The sequence below is a fragment of the Aquila chrysaetos genome, chromosome 2 (assembly GCF_900496995.4).
Source record: "Aquila chrysaetos chrysaetos chromosome 2, bAquChr1.4, whole genome shotgun sequence".
Lineage (NCBI taxonomy): Eukaryota > Metazoa > Chordata > Aves > Accipitriformes > Accipitridae > Aquila > Aquila chrysaetos.
In genome coordinates this window covers 60,589,687-60,616,438 of record NC_044005.1, presented here as the reverse complement: position 1 = coordinate 60,616,438, position 26,752 = coordinate 60,589,687, and the positions used below count along the sequence as shown (strand labels likewise).

The following is a 26,752-nucleotide window of genomic DNA, read 5'->3' as shown; positions in this document are numbered from 1 at the left end:
AGTAATACAGAATGGTTATTCTTTTCTCTCAGTCGGTAACTTTAGGCAGCTTCTTTGTAGAGAATATGTTCAATCTATTCAGATTATTCATTTCTCTGAGTCTGTAAGTCTTGCTGTAATTGGTTGTAATCGAACATCAACACAGATATTTGCTGGTTTTGACTACATGGGAAGTAAGAGTTTATCCTAGTTTGTTCTGTTATTTCTGGTACAACCAAAGCACGTCCAGTTCTTTATTTTTGTAATGGTCAAGATGAGGAGCAGCTGTTAGGGAATATGCAGAGGTAAAATCGTGACTGCAAGAAGGCACTTTATCCGTATTTGCTGGTGAGAGATGTGTTCTGTTAGTGCTGTCACAGGGATCTACTAGACGTGCATTAGGAAGGGACCCTTTATTTCCTCTCCTCTCTGACTGCCCATGTCATCGTGAAATTACAGTTCTCCCATTTAATGCTAAGAAGCGCTAGTGTTAGCATACTGTGGCCATATGGCAAGCAGGTTGGGAAGCTCCTTATGTTCGCTTCTTCCTGTAATTCACTGTGGCAAGGATAGCTAGACTTCTGTTGTGCTCCTGTGTAACTGCGTATGCCTCTACTAGAAGTCAGAGTATTGGCATTCATTTAATTTTTTGGAAAATACAGCCCTAAGAGTCAGAAGCAGAGTGATTTTTTTTTAAAAATCTTTTGTGGAAAAAAAGTGCTTTCATTCATTTCTATTTTATTTTTATACCTTTGTAGCAAACTTTCTTTCTACAATGACTTCTGTGCAGCTTTAGCAGACTGCTCCAGATGTTACGTCTTATTTTTAGCCCTACTAAACAAATACCAGAAGAAGCAGGTCAGTTTTTTCATCTCTTGATTTTTATATATTAATCCTCTGATGTGTCTGTGTATTATTGTGTATAAGCTTGTTTTCAGTGACCTACTTTTATGCATTTACCAAATAAAAATTTTAAATCATTGACAGCATTTCTAAGTAGTAAAAAATGGAAATGAAATAATTTAGATTAAAAATTCAAAGCAATACAGGGGACAGATAGTTGATTAACTTGTCTGTCCTTTACATGTGTAGAAACAGTCCTTTGAGTACTTAATTTTTTTTCTTAGCTTTAAAAAATACTTTTTAAAGCAAATAGTTTATTTGAATATTTAATAGCATGAAATTGTTGGGATTTCTCCTGCCCTCCTCCCTTGCAAAAGACATGTGAATTTTCCAGAGTTAAGCAGTTCGAAAGCAGAGGGAAATTTGTTCCTTGATAACTGCATAAGGTATCAGAATATATTTCTCCTCTACCAGAGAAAACCATATGCCTAGAATACCGTATGTGGAACATTCACCTAGAAATAAATGTTTAGAATTTGTCAAAATGCCTCATATTACGAAGTAAAATTACAAGAGTATACTTGCTACAAACTTCATTAGAACTTCAAGGGTCAGGTGTTGCTGTATTGTCCTGCTGTATCACAGTGATCTTTCCTGTGTTTACTGGAGCACCAGGCTCTGGGAGTGTGGTGCGGGATCATAGTTTTAAATATTGCCAGGTTGGTAAGAGTGGAGTGCCCCATGTATAGCAAATTACTCAGCTCTGTTGCCAGGTAAGATTTAAGAAGTAAATAATTTTTATGTAAAGCATAGATGTTCAAAAGTGGAACAAGGTTTCAAAACATAGAACATTAAATCACATTAAGATCATTCTTAAAAGTAAGGAACTTTCTTGGCTGCTCCAGCATCTAAACTAGTTTGAGGACATTTAATTGTCCTATACAATTTATCCCAGAGAGAGTAATTCCTGGAGAATTGTTGGAAGGAGGTCTTTTGTGCTGCTGCTGTTAAAGGCAGTTAATGAAGATAACCACATCGGCTACACTGAACGATCTATTCTTTCTCTTGCCAAATACAAAAATAATTTCTCCCTGTCCTGTTTACCTGCATCCCTGTTTTCTGTGATAGTACACATGGAAGACGAACAAAGATTAAGTTGTTTCTATTCTTCTAATTGTCTGTTGATTAACATTTCTGCAGCATATCTGAATATTTCTAGGTTCAGGCTGCTCTTGCATTGTATAGTCTTCAAAGACACTGTAGTAAAATGCTACATAAATGCTATGTAAATAATACAAGAAATATCAAAGGCACAATATTTTACTAGATTTATAGTTATTTTTCCTTGTGAGCACTGTATTAAAAACTTAACAAATGATGGGACTGGGAATAAGGAGCTTAAATTGAGTAACATCTTCCTCTCAATCTTCATCTGTAATTTTAAGGGGAACTTTTCTAGGCTCCTGAGATAATAGCTTTGTGTCATAATGAATTGTAGGCTCATATATAAATTCAAATTGTTTGTTGTCAAGTAGTGTTCAGAATTTAGCTTCTCATTTGCCTATTTTATTAAGTGGTCCTAAAATACAGCTTTCTTCACTAGATTAGCATTGCTTTTTATGTTAAATTGTCAGTTGTTTTATGAAAATACAAATTAGTAAAGAAATAGCTTGTGTATTAAAAAACTTAGTTATTATGTTGTGATGATTATATTGCAGTGTCTTCAGAATAATTATTTCTTACTGCATTTTTGAAACAAGCATGCCACTGTCAGTTGTCAGCTGAGTAAAGCCCTGCAGAAACAAGAAGAGGGACATAGATAATGTAATACACCACTTTTTCTGTAGTGTATAATAAACACTTGAGCTGTGAGGAGTGCAAATGTTTTTCCTGAGGTGTAGTTGGCACTGCTAATCTTTCTTTCAAAATGCTGACAGCTAGTGAGTTATAGTGTGAGTTGGTATGTGTTGAAAAGAAAACAAGTAACAGCAGTGTGAGTAAAATTGTCTGCTGTGGGAAGAAGCAGAGAGGAGGATAAATCAGTAATATTAACTCCAAGCATTAAAAATCCTCAGGACTAAGAACTGGTATGTTAAGAAAGGAAGTGTGTGTGTTTTCTGAATTTTCAGGTTGCAAAGTTCATGGGATCATGTCTTTTTTACTGGCAATCATGGAAGCTAGAAACATACTGGAGAAAAAAATAAAACCAACATTCAGACTTTCTCAAGTGCTTTCATAACTGTTACTTTAAAAATAAGCATTAAATATTGTGAAAATAAAAACGTGAGCACTGGAAATAGGATTAATGACTTGCTGCCATACCACACACTGAATTCCACAGCTGCCACCCAAATAATCTCTGTTCTTCTCACCACACTGCAGTTTCAGCTCTTTTCTTTTTTTTCTCAGCTTGTTTTCTCTCTTGCGTAAAAGAGTCAGAAGGAATGGGAGAGTAGTAATTTAACTCTGTGAGAAAGACTTTTGGGGAAATTGAGTTGGCAAGACTTGCTAAATTCCATGTGTCATAGTCTTAGGTACAGAAGTACTTAGAGGAGTACAGAAGATTGGAAAAGCTGGATCTGCAAGCTAGGACTGGGGAATTCAGCAGTGCTCTTCTACGCATCATGTTCTGTTGGACTTCACTTGTGGTTGGTTTTGGAGCTTACTTATGTGGAGTAACAAAAAAATCCTTGGTGCCTGCCACATGCCATGAAAGCTGTCAGAAGTGTTCTTGTAGAGCCTCTTATCTTGCAGGATGAGCTTTGCATGCTTCTGTTTCTAGTCAGCATTGTAGACTTTTGCCCATCTCCAGAAATCTTTTAACGAGATGCTGTTCCCCTTTCCCAGATCATTATAATCTCTAAGCTTTTCAGATAAGGTATATGAAGGATGACTTTTTCAGGCTGTGGTTAATGTCACAAGTCATGAGGAGGCCATGCCTTTGGAACAGCGAGAATGCCTAAATAGGGCAGTGGCTTCTGTCAGTAAATCGGGCACTACCTGAGCTTAGATGGCCTTTTGGGGCCCTGCCAGCTTCTGTGAAATCTTTTATCAGTGTACAGTTAGGAGTCTATTTTCAATCCGAAGTGCACAAACACAGGTTGTGATACTAAAATTGGCATAGAGGAAATCTTGTGCCCATTGTGTAGGAAAGTCCCTTTATACTTAAGTGTAGCCTACTTTTTTGATCAGGAAGTATTTGTTAAGTATCTGACATCACTGGATGCAGCAATTAGCTATTCAGCAAAAGAATAATCATATTGGGTCACATGAAAGGTTCATCCAGCCTACTATCCATACTTGGCAGCAGTAAAAATCAGATGCCTAGAGAACAGTAAAAACAGAGAAAGCGTATACGATACTTCCTGTATATACTTACCAAACCTCCAGCTCTTTTCAGTTTGGAGACTTCCTCAGCCAGCTGTGGTTCTCTGTGTATGAAATAAACCTTAGTTGACTTCTTTTCCATGAAATTCTATAGTCTCCCCTCTACCCCATACAAACTTATAATATATTAAACATCCATTGGCAAGGAGTTGCCATAGCAACTACCCACTGCACAAGTAATTCCTTTTGCTTGTTTTGAATTTGGCCTTTACTATCTTTATTTGATACCCCCTGGTTCTTGTATTGAAAAGTCAGTGAATATTTAATCTAATCATTCATTTCACACCATGCCTGACTTTCTAGATCTTTATTGTACCCTCTTCGAGTTACCTCTTTTCCAGGCTGAAGAGTCTTTGCTTCCTTAGTCCTTTCTGATACAGAGAGTCCTTTCTGATTCCATACCATTGTGCATCCATGTTGCTTTTCTCAGAACTTTTTACAATCCTGATTCCTGTGTCTTTTTTTTGAGATGAGGAAACTAGAACATGGCAGTTAAGATGTGGCCATATCATAGATTTGCATGACTCTGTAAGTTTATTTCCCAGTAATTCCCAACATTTTATTTGCTTTCTTGACCTCCTGTGAGCGTTAAACCCCGATGAGGAATCTGTCATTAACCCCAAGATTGCTCTCCCAGGTGGTTATGGTTGGTTCAAAGGCTGAAATTTTATACGTGAAGGTATGTCTGCTCTGTGTTTTTCCACACATATCATTTCATGTTTATGTGCATTTAAATTTCATCTGCCATTTTATTACCGGTTGACTACCAATCCTTTTTCTGCTGTTCAGTCAGCCTTCATCTTTGCCACTTTGAATATCTTAGTGTCATCAGCAAACTTTCCCATATCACTGCTGTCACCCACTTTTCCATGTTGTTTATGGACAAGTTGACACATTTCCTAGCGCAGAACCCTGTGGAATTCCACCGGTCATCTTCCCCCATTGCAGTAACTGCTAATTTACTCTGTTTTCCATCCTCTAATCATTTATCTGTACCAGGACATGCTGCCTTACAGCATGGCTGCTTAGTTTCTCTAGGATTTTGGTGAGTGACTTTGTCAAAAGTCTCCTGGAAAGCCACATGGGTGATATCAGATGGGTCGTCTTTATGCATGTTTGTTGATCCCTTCAAAGAACTCAAGAATTGGGTAAGTCAGAACGTGGGAGTCTTAAAGCTGATTGTGTTTATTTGACTGTCCACTAATTTTATTGTTCTTTTTTATGGTCTCTTCTAATTTATCTGCTACAGACGCCAGACTTGATTCTCACTTGGATCCTTTTCACGTTTGTTACCCTTCCAGTCTTTAGGCATCAAGGCAGTTTTGAGAAGTTGCACATCACTGTTAGTAATTAAGCTATTTAATTCATTAGTTCTTTTAGAACTGTTGGGTGATTATCCAGTCCTGGTGATTTTTTACTGTTTGTTTTGTAAGTTTGTTCCTTAAAATTGTTTGCGATCACTTCAGTTTTGGACAGATCCTCTGATGGGTCTTTCCCGGAGAAGGCTGTAGCATTGAGATCTCCCCAGTTGCTTTCACAGTGGACATGAATCAATGCAAAGAACTCATTTAGCTTCTCTGCAATGACATTTTCTTCTCTGAATGCTCTGGTTTTATCCTGATCATCAATTAGTTCTGCAGACTCTGGCAAACTTCCTGGTCCTGATATGTTTGAAAATATTTGTTACTGGTTTTTGCATCTCTTGCATCAGCTAGTAGAACTGCACTAATTTACAATTATGAATTGCATGCTGCTTTACCTGTTTGATTTAACAATCAGATTGTCAGAAACAATTTATTAAATGAAGAATAGAGTGATGTTGCCTTGTCATCCTCTCTAAGAAGTTGTCTGCATTTATCGGATTCACTGTGCCTGGATCAGCCCAGCTTTCTTCCCAAATGCATCTACCAGGTAGCGGGTCCTAAATCAGTTTATAGTCTTCTGTGAGCAAGTAGGCTTCTGCTTGTGAAACTTCTTCTTGTCTTCCTTCAAGAAAAAGGCTCATTTCAGGGCTGTCGAATGTCCTTTTTGCTCTTAGGATTGCTGCAGTGGGGAAGGTTGTCACAGATGGGGCCTGTAAATGCAGAGAATTTTGCCACTTTGTTTCTGGCTTTATTTATTAGGCAAAGGCTTATCTGCATGCAGTGACTGGCCTTCCTGGCTGTATTTTGGCTGGCTTATGGAGAATTCTGTGATGAGCTCCCAGGAACCCACTATCTGTCTGTTTCAGTCAGTCATATAACGTAAGTCATGTAATACCCCAAAGCAACCACAGGCTCTTAATGATAGAGTGTAATGCTGCAGCTATATTTATTTCAGATATACGTGTTTGCCTCTTAAATGCTTGAGAGTATTATTGGTACTCTGCTCAGTGCCATCATAGTCTTATGAGATACCAAAGATTTTTTTTTTTATTTTTATTGGCGGGGGGTGGTGGTGGTGTGTTTCTGTATCCATAGCTTGCCTCTAAAGAAATGGTCATCAGTGCTGACTAAGTGTTCTTTGTGTTTCAGTTACTCACTTTTCCCCTCTGTGCTATCTGTCATTTGGGTTGAGGACAGCTGTTTGTGCGACAGCGTGATACATCATGTCACAGAACTGACCCAGCTTCCAATAACCTTAAAACTGAAAAAAAGAACCCCAGTCTTTTGCTGGGTTATCACCTGCATTGCTTTCCAGTCTAGTTTGTTGAACAGCCACTCAAATAGTTCCTTGTTCACAAATACTGAGGAACCAATATGGGAGAGGAACCAAACTGTGAATGGAAAGGAGAGTGGGTGCTGTTTATCCCACCACTTCTGCTGAAATGCTTGTCAAGGTAACCCTATGAAGAACTTAACATTAGATAATGTGGTTCTTTTCTCCTACGTTTACAAATACATATTTTCAGTTGTATTCCTCCTCCCTCTGGCCCGACATTATAATAGTGCCTTGGAAAATTTAAAAAAAGCTGTGAGAGGAATATAGTAATTGACCATTAAAGAACAAAAGTAAAAGATTTTTCTCCTGTGTTTTGTGTGTGCACATGCACATTCATAACTGATCATTCATTCTCTCTGAATTAACTTTTTTTTCAAGAAGGAAATATCCATTTTAGGATAAATATTCTGACAACTCTGAAGGAATTTCCCTGCTGATAAATCTGAATAACCACAGTAGGTCACCCTTTCCCTACAGTATGATTTCTGACAGTATGCTGGGCTGATAGTGTATTTGCATCTTCCTAATACTTTGGTTGTGATTTTTGTTTTTGTCTGAAAGAAAAGGCAAAAGTGGTAAGGAGAGTGCAGAATATGTGATATGTACTCTGAATATAAAATGGTCAGGAATGTACAGCTCAAAGTTTGTAGTCAACCAGTCTTCACTGGCATATATCATATAGAAACCTGCTGTTCTGGTGTATCAAAAGATACAAGAGAATGAATGTAATTATTAGATAGGTAAACATTAGAATATGAAATAAGAATAATAAGAAGTTATTACTGCTTGCTGTGACAGACACTGTCACTAAAATATTTTGCCTTAATTTTTGGTATTAATTTCTACAAAAGATGCTGAAAGCTGGGGAACGGATCTGAAAGAGCTAAAAGAATGATTAGAGTTAAAAACCCCCCTCAAGATTATGCAAATAAATTTATCAGTGACAAAGGTCAGACCATTAGCAAGTTGCCTGTTAATAGAATCTGTACAAGGAAGAAATTTCTGTTAGTAGAACATCCTTTAATCTAGGAAAAAAGAGATAATAAGAAATAGTGGCTGAAGCTGTACAAATTTAGTAAGTAATAAGAATAATAAGTAATAAGAATAAAGATTTTAACCAGGGATCAGTAATCATTGGAGCAATACTGTGGGGGATATGGTTTTCAACTTTTTCAGTTCGTGATTTCTGAAATGTTTTTTGTTAGAGGGTGTACACTGCTTTTCATCAAATGTTGTTCTGGTGACAATGGGCTTTGCTTTTCTTTGTTACCTTTCCCAGACCTCCAGATGTCCACAAACAAACCTAAGGACACAAGTTCTTCATTGCTAAAAATCACTAAGTGCAAATGGACCCTTTTCGGAAAAGTTTACCTAAACAGATCAGATTTTTGGGTGTAGAAATTATTGGGTAGGGTCCTGTGGCATGTGATACATAGGAATATAACTACATTCTTCTAACGGCCTCTCCTTCCCCTCAGCTGCGTTCATATTTGCAAGGGAAGGGGGTTTCCTCTTTACTGACAAAGTACTCCCTGCTATCACTGTGGCAAAACTTCTCTTGGCTCCTTTTTTCAGGTCCCTCAGTCAAGAACTTCTTCATTTGCTTTTGCTGCTTTCAGGGTGTTCTACCCTCCTCCCCCTCCTCCTTTTTTCTTTAAATCAAGTTTCATTTTGGGTCAGTTGCTCTTTCTGGGTTTGACCAGGAATTTTCACAGCCAGAATGTCACTTCAAGATGAATCCTTACTGTGTTTGGAAAAGATTAGCTCCAGGATGGCATAACTATTGTTCTTTTGTGTATAAGTAGACTATCATACCCTGAAAAGAAAACTCTCAAATTTTCTTTCCAAGGTACATAATAAAGCAGAAATACAAATTTGGAAATGAAGTGTAAATTAGATGTGAATGAGAAGCAGTTCATACTGCTGGACAGGTGGTAGAGGTAGAATTTTGGCTACCTCCACTGAAGTTTGTGGAACATAGAAAGCACATTTCATTTACAGCTGGAGATTCAATAGGAACTCAGCTGCTGGCATCTGAATTTTTGTTTCATACTACCCCTCCCCTTCTGAGGGTCCAGACACCAAACAGACTAACGACAGGTACTTGGCCAATGAGTACAAACTCTAGTATGGACTCCCCTCCCTTATTTATCTCATTTTAGTTAGAAATTACTGACCTATTTGGCTTTCCTTTCCTACTGTACTATTTGTTCCTCTCCTTATCATGCTTTACACTGGAAGGCAGGTAGACTTTAATTGCCAAAATAAATTGCTGTCAAGTTCTGTGACTCAGCGAGTACATTGGGTACCTTTGCTACTAGGGCAGTGCTAGGAATAAATTTCTAGAAGTAGATAAGCAAAGAAATCTTTCAGATCAGTGATCAAATGTATATGTTCCAGTTGTCAGAAAAATAAGAGTTAAATGCAGATGGAGTATGTGGTGCCATTACCACTTTAAAAACAAAGATGTCACAGTTTCATCACAGATTGGAAGCAAAGAAAAAAATTAGTTCTCCTTCTCAAGCTTTTCTTTATATGTTTCTTCAAATTTGTGTAAGTGAGGTTGGGTGGTCTTATATATAACCTTCCAGTCAGGTTTGGGTACACTCTCTGGACAGCATGTCTCACATGAATGCCTCATTATAAAAAGATGAAATAACTAAGTGTAATTCCTGCCTTTAATCTAATTTGTCTTTAGTGCCATACATGTTAAAAACTCCATATTGTATAAATTAATCTGATAAATGTAATTTTCCTGTAAGTGTGCAAGAATGTCTGAAATTTCTTATGCAGTTAATACTCCAAACATTTGGAGATGCATAATAATCTCATTTATTATACTGATTTTTTCATTATGTACAGAAAGGCCCATGGGCCTTGTACAGGTTTAGTCTTGCAAGCAGTTTCAAAATGCCATTTGTCTTTACATGTATTTCTTTACACAGCAATTCTAAGCTAGTGTTTCTTACTCTTGCAGTGCTTACCCCATGAGCATTTAAAAAAATATAGACAAAAATAATACAAACCCTTGAGTATTATACTACTCAGGAGAAGTTGTACATGCTTTTCTCTTTGACTCTGCTAGTTAAATTTTCACTGGAAGATAATTAAACTTTGGTAATATGCTATTAAAACCAGATGTGCTTAGCTAAAAAAGTATTTTGTAAGTTTGTTTTGCTAGCCTGTAGGTGGAAAGCACAGTTGAGATCACACTTCTCAAAATATCAGTTGATTGCTGTACGGTACCTGTTTGTCTGTTTTCTGATTGGGTAGAGCTGTTGCTGGGCTGATACTGTTTTGACCAAAATTAGAAAGTCAATATAAACGAGTCAAACTAGACTGCTTGCTTTTTTCAGTTCTCTTCTGATTCATCAGTTGTTTGTTTCAAATTCTTACAGCCTTTGTGAATTGGGGGTTGTGCCTGCAAAGGTGAAAACTCTTAGTGGTTAGTCAGTAAGAATGTTCATAAAATTTTGTCTTGATGACATTTAGATGCTAGCAAAAATATGATGCCTAGTTAAAAAAATTGGAAGTGGGTCCTATGGAGTGATCATATTAAATACATGGATGTGAGAATCTGTTCCTCACTTAGGAGACTGCCTGCTTCTCATATTCAGGGATAGCATTCATCTTCTTGACCCTAAGAGGATGTTATTGCCAATGTCTTGCAGCAGAGGCTTAAGACCTGAAACTTATTGATGAAGGCATGTATGAAAGAAGGATTCACTGCTTACACATCTTTTTTCATTTGGTATTAGTGTGTATACTTTAACAAGTTGGATTGTTATTATTACCAGGGAGGATTAGAATATCTGTGAATAGAACTTATATTTGAAGAAAAACAGCATGTAAATCGTTTAGCAAAATTCTAGGTTAGTGCAAGTACAGCAGTTTAGCAGCTATGGATAGATGGCATTGCTGTACTTGAAGAAATGCTGTTACTCTACCTGTACTGTTAAGATAAAGCTATGAGCTTTTGGTTTTGGAAATGAGTAGGTTTTGATGCAAGTGGCAGAGGCAAATGTTTTAATTAGTTTATACTTGGATTAGTTCAGACTTTCAGAATTTCTTTTTTCTTATTACATACAGGTGGGTAAGAAAAGGATGGGGATGCTGTTGAGTGCCGTTCGGTTTGGATCCGCTAGCCTTGCCAAAAAAAGGCTATTTCTCAGTATGTCCAAAATGAAGCAACAAGAGATGTAATTCTGTATCCCATTGAAGGGCAGGGATAGAAAGTGCTTTAAGAGAGCAACTTGGTTAAATCATAGGACCTCAAGATACTGTATAAAAATAGAAAGTAGGTCTCATTTAGTAATGATAAGAATAGCAAGAACACGTAAAATCAAAATCAGAAAAAAACAGCACAAAATGAGATGCAACTAGAAAGGGACATAAAAAGAAGCAAGAAAACTTCCTATAGTACATTAATAGTGAGAAGACAATAAGGAAATAACTGCTGCAGTGTTCAGAAGATGATGAGAATTATTGACAGATGCCACTGTGATTAGTGAAGTGTGGAATGCCTTTTTTTTGCTGCTTTTTCTGAAAGGGTTAGGTATGATCAAATGATTAATCTCTACTTCAGCCTGAGTTCTTTCATCACTAAAAAATGAGCTGGAGCATATTTAAGTGTCTTCAAACCAACCAGGCCTAATGAAATTTACCCTTTGGTGCTTACAAAAGGACAGAAAAGGTAATGTCTCCGGGATTCTTGGAAAGTTATGTAGGATTGCAAGGTTGTAGGGCACCTGTCTTTAAAAGGAGAAAGAGGAGGAACTGCGGAATAACAGACCAGTCAATTTAGATTACATTTCTGGTAAAAATCTGGAACAAATAATTCAGCTATCTGTAAGCAATTGGACTTAACAAGGAAATGAATAAGAGCTAACATAGATTTAACAGTAACAAATCAAGGGGAAGTAGTTTAACCTCTACAATGGGTAACAGGCCTAGAGAAGAAGAGAAGGTGGTGGTCTTTGGCCATCACAACTGACACTTGCTTACTTGAAAGTTTAGTAAGCTCTGGCCCATATGATTATTCTAGTTATATAAAGTGCTGTTTTAAGATGTTTTAAGATTACTGTGGGCTTAGTAAAAATAGATGACCTATACTAAGTTTATCCCATTAGTATTTATCCCAATGCTATACTAGTTCTGTCAGATGTTTTTGACTTCTTCTGTAAACCGGGTTATGAAAAATAGTAGCATAAAAAAATTATTTCTAGTTGCTATATTTGGCATTCCTTCAGTTGTTCTGGACCTGCTATTAACTGAATTGTGAAGCAAATTAAGTATTATCTTCTTTTTAAGCAGCTAATAGCTTCTGCTGTTTTCCATGTAATATGGTTTATTTACTTTATTGCAGGATTTGGTTATCCGTATCATCTTCATTCTTGGTAATTTAACAGCAAAGAATAACCAAGCCCGTGAGCAATTTTTTAAAGAAAAAGGAAGTGTTAACACCTTGATATCATTATTCCAAACCTACCATGAACTTGATTTGAATGCACAGAAATGGTACCATGAAAAAGAAGGGGAAGGAAAAACCCACCCAAAGGATCCTTCAGAAGCAGAAGATGTTCTGATAAAATTGATAAGAGTGCTGGCCAATCTCTCCATTCATCCCAGCGTAGGAGCAGCTCTGGCAGCTGCCCATCGTGTTGTAGAATTACTTGTTACAGTACTAGGTAATAAAATCTGTGTTGTGTTTGTTATCTTTGTTCAGTCTGTAAGAAGAGTTCAGGATTTTTCTACTTGACCTTCTTATCTAGGTTGAGCCATAACTAAATTGGTTCCATTGCTAAAATAACAAAGTCAATCTGCTGATATTCATAAACTGTTTTATGTAGAAAGCCTGTTTGAGAAAGTGAAAGCATTGCTGCTTTGGTACTGACTTTTCAGTGTCTGGGGAAAGATGATGTAGAAGCATTTAATTCAGTGATCAGATTTGCAGATATGATCATTAAGGATAAGCAAATAAATTGTATTTTAAATACATCTCACTGAGAGTTCATATATAAGGGAAGTCTGTTCTTATCAGGTACTACATAGATGTATTTGGGGGGGATTTTTTTAAGGTTTGCAGGTTTTGTGACTGTTCTGGATTAAGTATTCTTTTTGTTCCCTGCACCCATAACTTTCAGTCTCCCTGAAAAATTTCCTCTTATTTTTTCTTCTTTTTCGGATTTCCAGTCTTTGTCTCGAGAGGGTCCCTTTCCCTCCAAACAGAGGCTTAGGACTGCAGTTCCTTTACCACTTACTGATCCCTTTGTAAATCTAATTACAGGCTAGGACTGGGCAGTCTTCTCCCTGTAACAGAGTTTAGCAGTGACAAGATATATGTCAAAGAACTCAGAATATTTTAGTGTGTGACAAGAACATTAAATATTATGTAAAGACAATCAACTTAATTATATGCTAGCTTACCAGTCTTACCCACCAGCCATGGGGGATTAGAGGAGGCAGACTCACTGCTTCGTCCATTCTGTCTTACGCCCTGTAGGAGCTCCTGGGTTGGAACTGGCTTAATCATTGTGTAAGCACTTTTGAGTCTCAAAGCTCTCCGTCACGCTCCCCTCTTCTTGGGCACTGTATCAGTTAGTTTAGTACTAAATGTTCTCTCTCCCTGTGAACTTACCCCTCTTTTATTTCCTTCACTCTTGGTTTCTGAGGCCAGAAACCTCAGATAAGTCGGTATACACAACTTTCAGACTTGCTGGTGTAATTTTCACTGGTTAACATTCTGTCAGGAACTCTTCAGAGAGACAGTCTTTCAAGTATTGTTAAAGAAGTCCCCTGTCCTCCCCCAACTTTTCATGGTGTCTGACATTTAAGTATAATAGTCCTTGGTATTTCTCTGTGCCTATCGCATAGGCCTGTTTCTGCATGTGGATTCTCCTCAGTTCCATCTTAAAACAGCAAATAGGATCTTAATGTCTATAATAAAATGTCTTAACTAACTGACTTTTAAACCATGTTGCCTTAGTCACAATGATTTCTGTCGAAGAGTTGGAAAGAGTGACTTCGTATTGCCATTTTTGGATCAGCTGCTCTTGTTGGTTTCTGCCATGTTACTGAAAAACAGAATAGTATTGTTTGTAATAGTGACCATGCAAACTATGGTTCAGTTTGCTTTTATATAAGTTTATATATATAATGTACTGCTAAGTTAGATTCGTGCATGTGTGTATCTACATATGCATATGTTTTCTGGTTTGTTTTTTTTTTTTTTTACTATCAGAATACAAGTCAGTTGATGACTGTGAGGAGTTGGTCATCAATGCTGCAACAACAATCAACAATTTATCCTACTACAAAGTGAAGAGTTCTGCTGTTCAAGACAAGAAGCTACACATTGCTGAAAGTAAGGACTTTTAAACTAGTACTTTTTGTATAGCTTTTTGAAAGTGAAGTTATTCATGCTATATTTTGATACTACAGAAAATAAGGACACTGATAGTGTTTTGTGGTATCATATTGCAGGAATATAGAGTTGATAGGGCTAAATTCTTCCTATAATGATTTCTTATTCTTTTGGAACATAATTCTGTGACTTATGTGGAAATAGGTTGTTGACAAAACCCCTCCCTTCTTTTCCTCCCCAAAGGAATTTGCCATGTTGTTTTCTGTTTAGGAATTTTTGCTAGACTTGTTCAAAATCCATATGCCTGAGCCAAAATAATCATGTTCCTTTTTACTTCTATTCAGAGTATGATAGAGAAATTTTTTTTTATTTCTTAGAACCTTCTAGACCTGCAAAATCTGATTTATGTCTGTTTCCGGCTTATATAAATACATTGGCAGCACAGGAGTTGTGTGATTCTCTCCCCTCTGACAGTATGGACAATAGTTATATTTTAGTGATGTGTAGGAACTGCAGTCTGAGTTCTGGGACTCATTGCTTTAATGTTATACAAAAGGTAGAGAGTCTACATCTTGCATACCTTTCTCTCTAAATAGACAAGACATGGGGGAGAGACAGAGCCAGAAGTTCACATAACAGGTATGAGGAGCAGGAAAAAATATTCTGGCTGTCAACTTAGTGCCCCAACTGGTAGACATCATATTCTCTCTAGGTAACAGTTCTGCTGTTCTGTCACGAGTAATTTTATCACCCATAAACCAGCTGTTTCTTATTCCTAGTTGGAGAAATGTGGAAACAAATTACTTCTCTGCCTGTCCCATTTGCTCTCCCTCTCCTGTTTTTATTGTTAGCATGTGGAACCAGTCCCATCACCTTTCCTCTGCCTGAACTGAGAGAGAAAACCTTTTGATAGCAGACCAGCAGGCTTCCTCCTCCAGGAGGCATTTTGAGAATATGTGCTGTTTGATACAAGTGGTAGATCCCAAAGACAAAAAATAATCATTTCAGACAAGTTCAGGGCATGTTCAGTATTGCAGCTTTCAAAGACGGAAGTAATGGGAAGGAAGCCAACCTCTTTTCTATATTTTTTTCTCTCACTTTTCTGTGGTAGAAGGGTTAGGGTTGACTGATTTGAGTCCTTTATATAATGGACTGATTTCAGTGGTTCACTTCATACTCACAGGAGACTGATAAATGTAACTTCTGTAACATTGGTCCTTTGTTGTGCACTGAAAACCTACATGATGGTAGCCCTTCCTAAGAAATGCTGAAGGTCTCATTCTGTCTGCTGAAGTTACACACTAATCTTATGTGAAACTGCTAAGCAGGAAAGCAGCAAGCAAGTAAATGCTTCGGATCGGGGCAATATTAAGTAGCTGTTCAGATAAAATGCATTTGCTTGTTATAGCAGCACTGAGAGAAAATAGAGCTAATGTCAGAAAATAATTTGAGTTTTAGAAGACATCCCACCATAAGACCATCTGTTCAGGATATAAATCAATTCTCTTACACATTACATTTTTTTCTTCTTTGTCTTGCTGGATTTTCACATGAGCCCACTCAAAACTGTATAGCAAAACTGGCTCCCATTATTATAACTGTGCTTAGGCTATCTTCATAACTCCTCATTTGTTCCTTTGCATTTAGCCCTATATTGGAGCTCTTTGTCTCATCTTCATAGCGCTACACAATTTAGCTCTTGTTCTACCATCAGCTCACCCCCTTCACTGCAAGACAGATAACTGTTCCCATTTATTACGTTTATTGCTGTTGCTGCTTGCATTCTGATATTTATTGATAAAAAGCCAAGCACATGTTTGTGATATACAAGTAATTGTTTTTATTTCATTTCTCTGCAAACCAACAGTGCTTTTAAAGCTGTTAATGAGCAACAATATGGATGGAGTTGTGGAGGCTGTCAGAGTCTTTGGCAATCTTTCCCAGTATCATGAGATCTGTGACTTCATCATACAGAAAAAGAGTGAGTTACTTTTGCATTTGTAGGAGTCCTGTTTTTAAATGTCCATAGTTCTAAAAAGGAAAGATTGTTAATAAGCTGTCTCAGTTAAAGGGTAGAAGCAATCTTCTCTGATGTTTTGCAAATTAGGCAAATGTTAGAATCCAATAGTAGTCATTATAAACACCATTTTATTTCCGTTTCATTAAAATGGAAATATTGGAGTAGGAAAAATATGCCATGGTGCCTTCACTAAGGTAAATGCTACAAAACCTCTGTTTTTCCTAAAGATTATACTTTTGAAATTTCCTTTCACTCCCTCAGTTTTTCAAATCCTACAGGTTAATGATAGGATATAAAATGAAAATCCACTAAATTCTCATTTAGGTTCATAATCACAGATTTTTTGATTCCCATGTTCAACAGCTTGTTAGCACTTTGTAACATGCATTTAAGATGTTTGACTGCTTCAACAAAGAGACCTCCTGTTTGCCTCTGGGTGAAGTAGGATACAAGTCTTCTCAAGTCCTTTTGCTTTGGGTGTCTAAAGAGCTTTGGGAAAAAACAGGAACTCCTTGCTACCCACAGAAGGTGTGTCATAAGTTTAATTAAACACCAGTTCACTGTAAATTTTTTTGTATCTACCTGTCAGTGCTGGAAGTGAGGGGATACGCCATAATATACAACCCCTTCTTTCAAGGGTGGACATATCACCACTTTTGGAGAAGAAGGTATCTGCAAAGGGAGAACTGACACTTGGTAGCTGGTTGCTGATGAGCTGTCTCAGTCAAAGGACTGAATTTTCTGCCTGGGGGAGACTGTGGTGTCGGTGTGCCAAGCTCAGGAAGCGTTGAGAGGCTGCCTCTCCATTAGGCAAGACTGACTCCCTCGCTGGGGTTGTCTTCCGCTGCCTACCGAGTTCAGCATCGGCAAGTGCTGCGAGATGCTGCACGTCCTGCGTCTGCTTCTTGCCCATCTCCCGCAGGAGCCCCAGGCTGCAGCAGTTCCAGCTGGACTTGGTGCAGTCTAGGGCAACCCTGCCACTCACAGAGGTAAGAACTTTCCTCTCTGAGTGCCAAATGCCAAATCCGAGCAGTTTCCGCTGACTGTGCGATTGAAAGGAGAGTGATACTTTTAAGAAATAAGCTGTAATTCAGTTTGGTCAATGGAACTGGATCTTCACATTACTTTGGTGTATTTTTATAACTAGAATTTTGTAGGTGGTGTTTTGAAGAAAACTGGCATTCAGCACGATGTAATAATGGCTGTTACTCTGGGTCATATGCCTACTCTACAAATGTCACAGTAATATGCTACAAGGTTAAATTTTTGGGTAGGGTATCCTGCATTTGACTGCTTTCTGAGTATACATGTTTAATAAATGTGTTGTAATGCCACTGGTATGATAAGTCCATCTTCCCAGTAATGCTGTTTCCTTCTTTACAATCCAGTATACAAGTTCATGATTGCTTTGCTTGATGCCAAGAACCAAGATGTCTGTTTTTCTGCCTGTGGAGTTCTGCTCAATCTCACAGTAGATAAGAACAAACGAGCTCTTCTGATGGAAGAAGGAGGAATTGGAAAGTACGTTCCTGATTATGCTTACGAAAAAGGCAATTTTGAGTAGTTTGGCCAAATAGTTTCAATCAGATTCTTTTTTACTGGTGCCAATAACTTGTAATAAGGATACATACTTAATAGTTACTCAGCATCTAATGTTCTTCAAGGAAGAGCCTTTCATATTCTTTCATATGTTTTTTGAAAAAGCATTAGAGTGGTTTAGCTGCAGAGCCAAAAACCATAGAATAATCTCCCAAAGATCCTCCTGATATATACAGCAGAGGAGAGTACCATACAACAAAGCAACTAAGGCATAGCTTTGCAGTAGCTGCTTATGCTTGACTTAACTGGATCCTGTGTGGGCTACAGTTAACAGGCACCATTAATGTGTATGTGTTGGAAGTGTGAAGATTACTTCAGGAACTATACCCCACATGGTCTCTTGCAATTTTTGTAACTACTTAGTACTGTAGGGAAAACTATCTGATGTAGCCATGCTTGGCAGAGAATAGTTCCTGAGTCTCCTCTCTCTGAGAATTCAAGCTTAAGGCACTTACATTGTAAGTGGTATTAGATCTTGGAAAACCACTGTGGGTGCAACACTTGTGGCTTTGATGTTCAGATAATTGCGGATCCAGCTTAATTAGAGCAATGTGAAAGATCGTGTTCCTATGCTTGTAAAGCAGTTGATACAACCCACATTTATGAAACAATATGCCTAACTTTCAAAATGCTTTCCTGTTCATACATCATATAATTACTTTTTTATACAATGTAAACAATGCATAGTCTGCTCATCCCTCCTTCACATGTTCTAGTTAACTTGGGAAAATATAAAGCTGAAAAAGAAGACTAAAAGGAAGTTACAGGCAAATTGAATAATAAATGTGAGAAATTTCTATTATATAGAATATAGAATATTCCATAGAATATAGAATCATATAGAATATAGAATTTTCTATACTCTGCCTGAAAATTTGTGAAGGAGTGAAAAACAGTAACAGTATGGAATAAATCTAGAGGATTTGGAAGTGATTGTTAAGGAGGTCATCCTGACTGTGCCAAACCAGCTCTGTGGATTTTTGGAAATTAGGCTATTGTACCAATATATAGTGGCCCTAATAAAACATGGAATTGTACTCATAAGAGAGTTAAACTTAAAAAAATTAGGGCAAGTTCTTTTGGCTTTTCATTAGATGCCTCCCAGTCTTCCACAATGATTGCATCCAGAGAGGAGAGAAAAAGAAAAACTGTTTTTGGTTGCTTTTCAATTACTGCTATTTTCAGCCATACCTGAATGTGATAGTTATCCTGTGTCCCCTTTACTAATCACCAGGTTATAAATCTCACAGTGAAGTAGAGAAGTGAGGGAAAGAGGGGGTCCTAGGGTTGGGGAAGAGAACAGCAGTGAAGGATTACTATTAGAGGTCATTAGGGACAGCAAGTGAAAAACATTTACTTCTGCTGCCCCAGGACTTGTGAACACTGCTGTTTGGTAATGGGAACTCTGGATAGCTACTGTACATTAGCTGGTGCAGGCAGAAAAGTTATGGCTTAATTTCAGAGTCCTGCTTATCATCTAGCCTGCATTTGGTATCTGCAAGGAAGTGAGATTGGGAGAAAGGTCAAGAACCTAATGGTCCTCAATAAAACTGGCATTTCTGAGAGGAGTCCATTGGGAGTGCGGGCTGAGGAAATAGAAGAAGGGGCGAGATCTGAAAAATAGTCAGACTTCACTGAATGTAAAAGGTAATTCTGTGAGTCATGGAAGTAGCGAATTCCTTTGGATTTGTCTTCTGATCAGATCCTCTGATGTGTAATAAGATGGATATTCTGACTGAAGCTTTTTCCTGCATTCACACCATCTTTTCCAGATGAATTCTTGGTGCCTGATAAGGTTTGGCTCACATTGCAATCTCTCCTCCAGTGGTAGCCACAGATTTGGAACAGTCACAGATTGTCATGAAATTTCGTGGAATTTTAGTGACTTTGAGGTGGTTACATTTGTGATGTGATTGAAATTGGTCAGTTGGGTTAAAAAGTTACAGGGGATGGACAGATGCAGGCAGGCATACGCATATGTGTAGACAAAAGGCATGCTCACATCCTTAGGGAACTAGACTAAATGAAAAGGGGGAAGTTACTGAGGAAGAAAGTAGCATCTTAAGTTTATTAACATAGAATTTTCCTGCAAACTTTCATGGAGTCTGCATACATTTCTAGACTGCCAGATTTTGAAGGGCTCAGGAGAAAACTACATGGAGCAAAACACTGTTTTTGTTTGATACTGACAGGTTAGTTGACTGTTTACAAGACTTTGGGCCAGCAGACTGGCAGCTGGCTTGTTTGATATGCAAAACCCTGTGGAACTACAGTGAAAACATCACGAGTGCGGCCTCATGCTTTGGAGAAGATACTGACACGTTGCTGGTGCTGCTCACATCACTCTTAGGTGAGATTGATAATCTTGGTCTCTTTAATGAAAGAAATAGAAGGAACAAAATCAAAGCAGTATTAGTTTGGTTGGGAAGTCTGTCATGCAGCTTTAAGTGGTTGGCCGGTGTAGACTATCCAGCAACACACTGGTCTATTGCCATTCAGCACATTTCCTCAGACCTTACAGATTGCCAAGGTGGAATTGGCTGCTGTCACTCTCCACTCTAGTTTGTCTAGTTAGCATGCCGCTAATGCTTTTCACCAGCTGCCTTTTTGCCTGCTTGAGCCAACTATCCTGCAGACCTTCAGTGCAAAACATGCTTTTCACTGGATGTGGGCCCTTTTGGGCTCAGAGGTCATTGCAGGTATTGACAGAAGCAGGGGCTCAGCTGTGATGCACCTGGTTGCTGCACAGCACACACCGGGCAGTCTGGGGAATATGGCTTTTCCCCCGAGCCGGAGGGCTGTGTGGTGCTATGAGCTGAGCTTGCTGCTTGTGACAAGAGTCCCTTGGCTGCCCTTCTTTTCTAATCGTGATCTCCTTCTGGGCAAGGACATCCTGACAATTTCTCATCTGCTCCCTAAAGCTAGGGAGGGTGTGCTCCTCCCTAAATACAGGCTGGAAGGTGCCTACAAGTGAATGTTAAGACCCTGATTTGCTTACCCAGCTGGATCTTTTCATCTGCACATTTACGTTTGCTTCAAATTTTACAGACTTTAATTGCTATGTAATAATCCTATAGTCACTATATGTAATTTTCCTCCTTTATTTTATGAGCACTGCTTTGGTTATGGTTTTACTTTGGGTAGGTCATTTGCAATTATCTTTTAAAAAAAAATCTTTAAAATGTAAATGAAATTGAAGCAAACCTTAACTAATTTTGATTTGGTTTTAATTGGAAATTTACTAAAGATACATGCTTGCTGTGCAGAAGGCCGCATGTTAGTCAGACCCAGACAGAAAGTGAGATCCCCGTGGTCTCTTTTGTTTTTAGACAATCAGAAAAGTGGGTGGATTTGTGAGGATTTTTTTCCAGTTACAGCAGAATTACTTCTATTCATTGTTGTAATCATTCCTTGCATTACATTCCTTACTATGACAGAGCATATCTTATTGAGAGCAGTAATTCCATCTATTTATCTGAAAATACTCAGTGTTTCAAGATCATTAGTGGACTTTTTAACATTCTGCAACAGAATTGCAAATTTTACAGCCACAATCGTGCTTGAATTTTCTGGCATGCAGCAATGAATATATATCTTTGATTTGGAAAATCCTTACTTATTTTTTACTCTGCATTTAACACTGCTTATTCCGGCAATTAATTTGACTGCAGAGTCCAGGCTGGGTAGTGACTGGAACTCTCCTTAACTAGTACAGCTATTTCATGTACAATTGCAATTGCAGTTAGAATCGCAATTGTAATGCAACTGTAATGACAATTAATTAAAAATAGGTCAGAATTCAATCAGAAGGCTAGCCTTTCTTCACACTACAGTCAGAAGAGTAGCTGTAGAAAAAGTGCATCTTATTCATTGGATCTGTGTGTTAAGAGCCAACAAATTTTAGTAATAGCAGCTGGTTAATATTGTCCTACATCTTCCTCCTCCCATGGTATCCAGTAACAGCCTTGAACTGTCATTGCTCTGATTCTGTCATTCAGGAAGCAGGAGGCAACTGCTGACAGTCAGTGGACTGTACTTAGGCATCAGCATGCCCTCAGGAAGCGGAAAAAGTGGAGCATGGCACAGCAGACACCTCACTTCACCTGCTGTGCTTGGCCTCCTCCCCTTTAGTTTTCTTTCCCCTACCTGGCACAAGATGACAAAAGATATGAGGGAGCCAAAAGGGAGTGGAAATAGCCTGAAAAGATGTTGGGCCCGAGAAAGGCTGCACAAAAGGCACCATTTGTTTTTCCTTTCCCTGCCTGATCTCAGCAGCCTGAGAAGCAATGGCACTGCTTTCCAATGGCACCGTCGTTTGCCTTCTTTCAGCTGCTCTTGAGTTTCATGTCACTTTATTGGCTCAGAGCTTCTGGAGGCTGGTGTTTCCAGGCCCCTGGCAGCAGCTTTGCCTTGCTCCGGTCCCTCAGGAGCAGCAGTGGAGATGAGCCTCTCTCTCGAGAATGTTCTTGTTTGGTCATTCAGTGAAATCTCCTTTCTCCTTCTCTTTTTCCAGACTTTTCTTCCACTCACCTTTACCTCCACTAGCAATTCGAGGATGTTATTTGGAATCTCAGTACATGTGAACTCTTACATGGCATGACAGTAGCTTCCAGGGCTCCTGGCCCCTGTCTTGCTGGAGTTACAGGGATGGGTAGCCCTTGCAGACTAGAGTCTGTACTCCAGTTTTCAGCTTCCCCCATAGCATGCAGACCCAGTGTGCTTGTCTTGTTCCTGGGCTTGCAGCCAGTTCATATGCTGTTTGGCCAGTACCCAGTTTTGCTAGTTTTGAGGAGAATCGTGGGAAAATTAAGTGATCTGAGGATGCACAGCTTGCATGTGGGACGCTGATCCTCGCTGATCCCCACGGTTACTCACATTCTGCTTTGGGAAATTCACTGTTTTGGTTCAACACTTCAGCTTTTGAACTGCTTCTGACCCTTGTTCTTGTAGGCTGGAATTCCCGACCTCAATGATTCCATAAGCATTCAATCAACTTCTAGGCAGTACAGCTGTCTAATAAAAGGGAGAAATGTCTCTTGCTCTGCGTTAGAAGGTAGTTAATTTGGGTAAAAGAATCATTTCAGGAGTAGGCAAAGCGATTCTCCCTGAAAACAAAAAACATAGTCCCTTATCTTCCTCTTCGGGGTCTCTCACTTCTCTGCTGCTGAGATTCATTTTAGATATGTTGGGCTACTGTGCCATTGATAGGACAAGAGCTAACGGGCACAAGTTGCAATAAGAAAAATTCCAATTAAGTATTAGGAAAAGAAGTTTCCACCATGGCAGGGGTTGAGCACTGCAACAGGCTGCCCAGAAAGGCTGTGGAATCTCCATCCTCAGAGATGTTCAGTACTCAACAGTACGTGGACCAGAGCAACCTGATCTACGGTGGCTCTGCTCCAGCCCTGTCCAACCTAAATTATCCTATGATACCATCAAATATAGATCTGAGGCTGGATTTTATCTCTGATTACAGGGTTTCTTCCTGCAGAGATATGACATGTCTTCTTTCTTGAAAGAAGGGTTTTTTTTCTCTTTATTTTATTACAGAAAGCCTCTAAATGGCATCTTTTCTTTATGCAGGACCCCTTTTGGAATCTACCTCACAATCAGCATCTCTTTAATTTTGGTAATTTAGAAACACTGTAGTGGAATAGAAGTCAAGTATTGTTTGCAGTTACTGGTAACTTTCTATGAAATGGAGCCCATCTCCATGTTGTCTCTTCCTTTAGAGCTGTTGCAGCTCAGGCCATGTGCTCTGCATAGGCACCTTGGCATTCTTTTAAATGGGACTAGTTGCTGTTTGAGCATCTCTTTTCTACACAAAGTTTGACTCAAAATGTGGGTAACTGAAGTTTCTCTTCAGCTCCAAGTTGTCTTTTACCTGCTGTGAATGTGCAGTAGCTCCCTTACAAGTTTGTTTATTTAAGATTGTGAATCTGCTGCTCTTTCATAGTCTAGGACAAAGATAAGTCACACTGCCCATTCGGTGCAGGGTTGTATCTTCATTTTAGGTCTGTTCAAGGCCTAAAGGCTGTCAAATATCCTTATGCTAAACTGTGTGAAAACATTTGTTCAGCCTTATCAGTTGTGTTTGTAGATTCCTGATTCAGGAGCATGCTTCTGGTTGCAGACTGATATCTTTTTTTCTGTAAGGGTTTGTTTCTTTGCCACATCCAATGCCAGGCAAAATGGAGGGGGAATAACGAGTGATGACTTCCTTTCATTCCTAACATTGCTTGTCCCTATTAAGAGTGTCCTATTATTTTATTTATGAAGTTTGTGAGGAAGGGAGGGCATCAGTAATACAGTAACTAGTGTGGTTCAAGTTCTTTAAGTATGATAGTAGATATAGTTTGAAAGGGTCTTCATGAACCAGATTAGCAGAGCAATGAACCAAATTAGCAGAGCAATTTGTGGCAGGAAAAACATCGTTGTAGTTAGATGAATTGATTACTTACATTAACAAAATTGCTGTGGAAAATGTTAAACCCAAGTAGTTTCCAGGCTGACAGTCACAGTAAATGCTTGATCTTGGAGACACAGTTTAGCTACACCTGTGAGGTGTGAGAATAAAAGAACCTGCAGTACCCTTTTTACTGTTTTACTGACCTTAACATCCTTTATTTTCAATTAAATCTCTCTGTGATGCTTAGTTTGTCTTAAACATAGGGTTGTTTTTAAGCCATCAACATACACAATTGATAAGTTGTATGTGCTGCGGTCATAAAGTACATAGTTGGGTATATTTTTATTCAGAACTGATGACAATATTTTCCTTGCTGACAGATGAAGAAGTAGCATTGGATTACAGCCTCGACAGAGATTTAAGGGACTACCAGAAACTATATTGGGAAAGAGAGTTCAAACCTGTGGCGGAAAAACTTCTTGATAGAATTCAAAGCCATCACTTTCTTCCAACTGTGACTATTACTCCATTTTAATCAGTCGTTTGGGGTTCTTTTGTGGTGTAGATTGTACAGCTTTATATTTCTAATATGCCTGCACATTGCCATTGGTAAGCATGTTGGAGAGCATGGCAATTTCATTTTAAAACAGTTAGTAAAGCCTGGCATTTATATACTGGATACTGTCTTTTGAGAAGCTTGCATGGAATTTTTGCATGTGTAACTACTTTTTAAAATATATTTGAGCTGATCAGCTGTTCAGTGTGACTTGTCTGTTAATTGCGTAGTTTCTTGGCTGGGAAAATGAAACAAAACTATTTGCTGAACTTTTAATTTTTAAAAGGTAAATTACCACTGAGTAACCTGGACCTCTGTGGCACCAAAAATGCTGTGCACTGTGAAAGAATGTTACTTGACAGGAGCCGTATCTTACCTACAGACTTGGACATGCTTTTACTTTGTATTAAATTCTGCAACAGAGTAAATGCTATTGGGGCATTCTGCTGTATTACATTGTAAGCTTCATGCTTCAGATTGAATGCTGTCAATGGGCGGGGCGGGGGGGGAGTTGCTCCCCTTTCCTTTGGAGATCCCCCTTTTTTACCCTAGCCACACAGTATCAGGTAGTCCCAGCTCCGGTGTTGGTGCTTGGGGGATATAGGTCCAACTGTGCTGGGAAGAGGCTTTTCTGAATTGAGACTTCACATCTTAAGGCAAAACACCCATATTTCTGATGTAAGAGAAGCTTTTAGCTAGTCTGGTGTGTTCTTCTTTCAGTTGTTCCCACATTCCCAGGAGCCACCTGCGTGCCTGTATTTCTCAGACCGTCTTGGCCAGCCATCTCCCCTGGGCTCGTGTCTCCATCCATGGGGCAAAAAAAGGCTCTACATCGTTCACATTCCTTCTGACTGCTGCTGGCTTGTTTATTGCTCAGTTTTCATCCTTTCAGTGTGTAGAAGTCCCTGCTTGTAGCCCATGGATCAGCTCAGCAGGTGCATCACTGGCCTCAAGCATTAACAGCCCAACTGGCTACGGAAAGCTTTACAGACCTGACCCATTTGTCTCTTTTCTGACTTCGGATTACTAAGAATAAAAAGCCGTGCAGGGGCTGCCAGGCTCCTGGCTCTGATCCTAAGGGTCAGCAGCCTCGTGCGGTGCTGCGTGCACCAGGAGAGCAAGTCTCCAGCCTGGCAATCCCTGCAGAGAGGCTGGAGGAATTTGTTTTTCTGAGGCAGCAATTCAGAGCTCCCTCAGTGGCACTGCTGTACCTTTGGCAGTGCCTGGACCTCTGCTTCCAGGTGAGGAGATGAAGTGGGAAGGCTGGGAAGCAGAGCAGTAGTAGAAGGGCAGGGAAATGTTTTTCCTGGTTTAGGTCTCTGCTTTTGCATTCTTGGGGACTTCTTTACTGTTGATGGGGCTGGGGAGGGGGGAGATTTCATGGTCCAGGTTTTGGGAGTGGTGAGGAAGAAACTTCAGTGAAGGTAATGAAACTTGCAAAGTTCCTTTTGTCGCAGCAGCTTGGGTATTTCTTGTGACCAGCAAGGATCAGCCCCGCAGTGAATCGCTTTGGGAGCATGTGTGGCAGCCTCCATCGCTGCAATCTGCAGGAGAGAACTGCTCCACAGTTGGGTATGGTTTGGCTCCAACAACATTCTGCTGAGCTCAAAAAGATCTCAGTTATCGTTCCTTCTTTTGCCATTTTGATTTCAGCTGAAGTTGAGGGGGAGGATAAATGGCTTCAATGCCCCATTTGTTTCTTGGAAAAAAGAATGGTTGTGCTTTCTGGGGCCATTAAAGAAAGGCTGACGGGTAAGCACTCCCCAGTGGGGAAGGGAGCTAGAGGCATTTCTTCTTGGCATTCGCATCAAGGCAAAAGGCAGGCGAACACCAGGCTGTGTAACGCAGGGTGGGGATGCAGTGGAAAAGGCCTTGTGGCCAGGTCCTGTCAGCATG

At 39.1% G+C, this 26,752-nt stretch overlaps 1 protein-coding gene across 5 annotated transcripts in view; it reads left to right on the top strand.

Annotated features, from left to right (window-relative positions):
• Positions 1-25,054, top strand: part of ARMC2 (armadillo repeat containing 2) — a 66,870-nt gene extending 41,816 nt beyond the window's left edge. For all 5 annotated transcript variants that reach the window (XM_030033658.2, XM_030033639.2, XM_030033648.2 and 2 more), the window contains 7 exons: positions 738-837; positions 12,275-12,596; positions 14,150-14,272; positions 16,140-16,253; positions 17,681-17,813; positions 20,084-20,241; positions 24,681-25,054. In XM_030033658.2, the coding sequence (XP_029889518.1) occupies positions 738-837; positions 12,275-12,596; positions 14,150-14,272; positions 16,140-16,253; positions 17,681-17,813; positions 20,084-20,241; positions 24,681-24,835 (1,105 nt within the window). In that variant the 3' untranslated portion in view covers positions 24,836-25,054. The remainder of the gene's footprint in view (positions 1-737; positions 838-12,274; positions 12,597-14,149; positions 14,273-16,139; positions 16,254-17,680; positions 17,814-20,083; positions 20,242-24,680) is intronic.
• Positions 25,055-26,752: the final 1,698 nt, after the last annotated feature.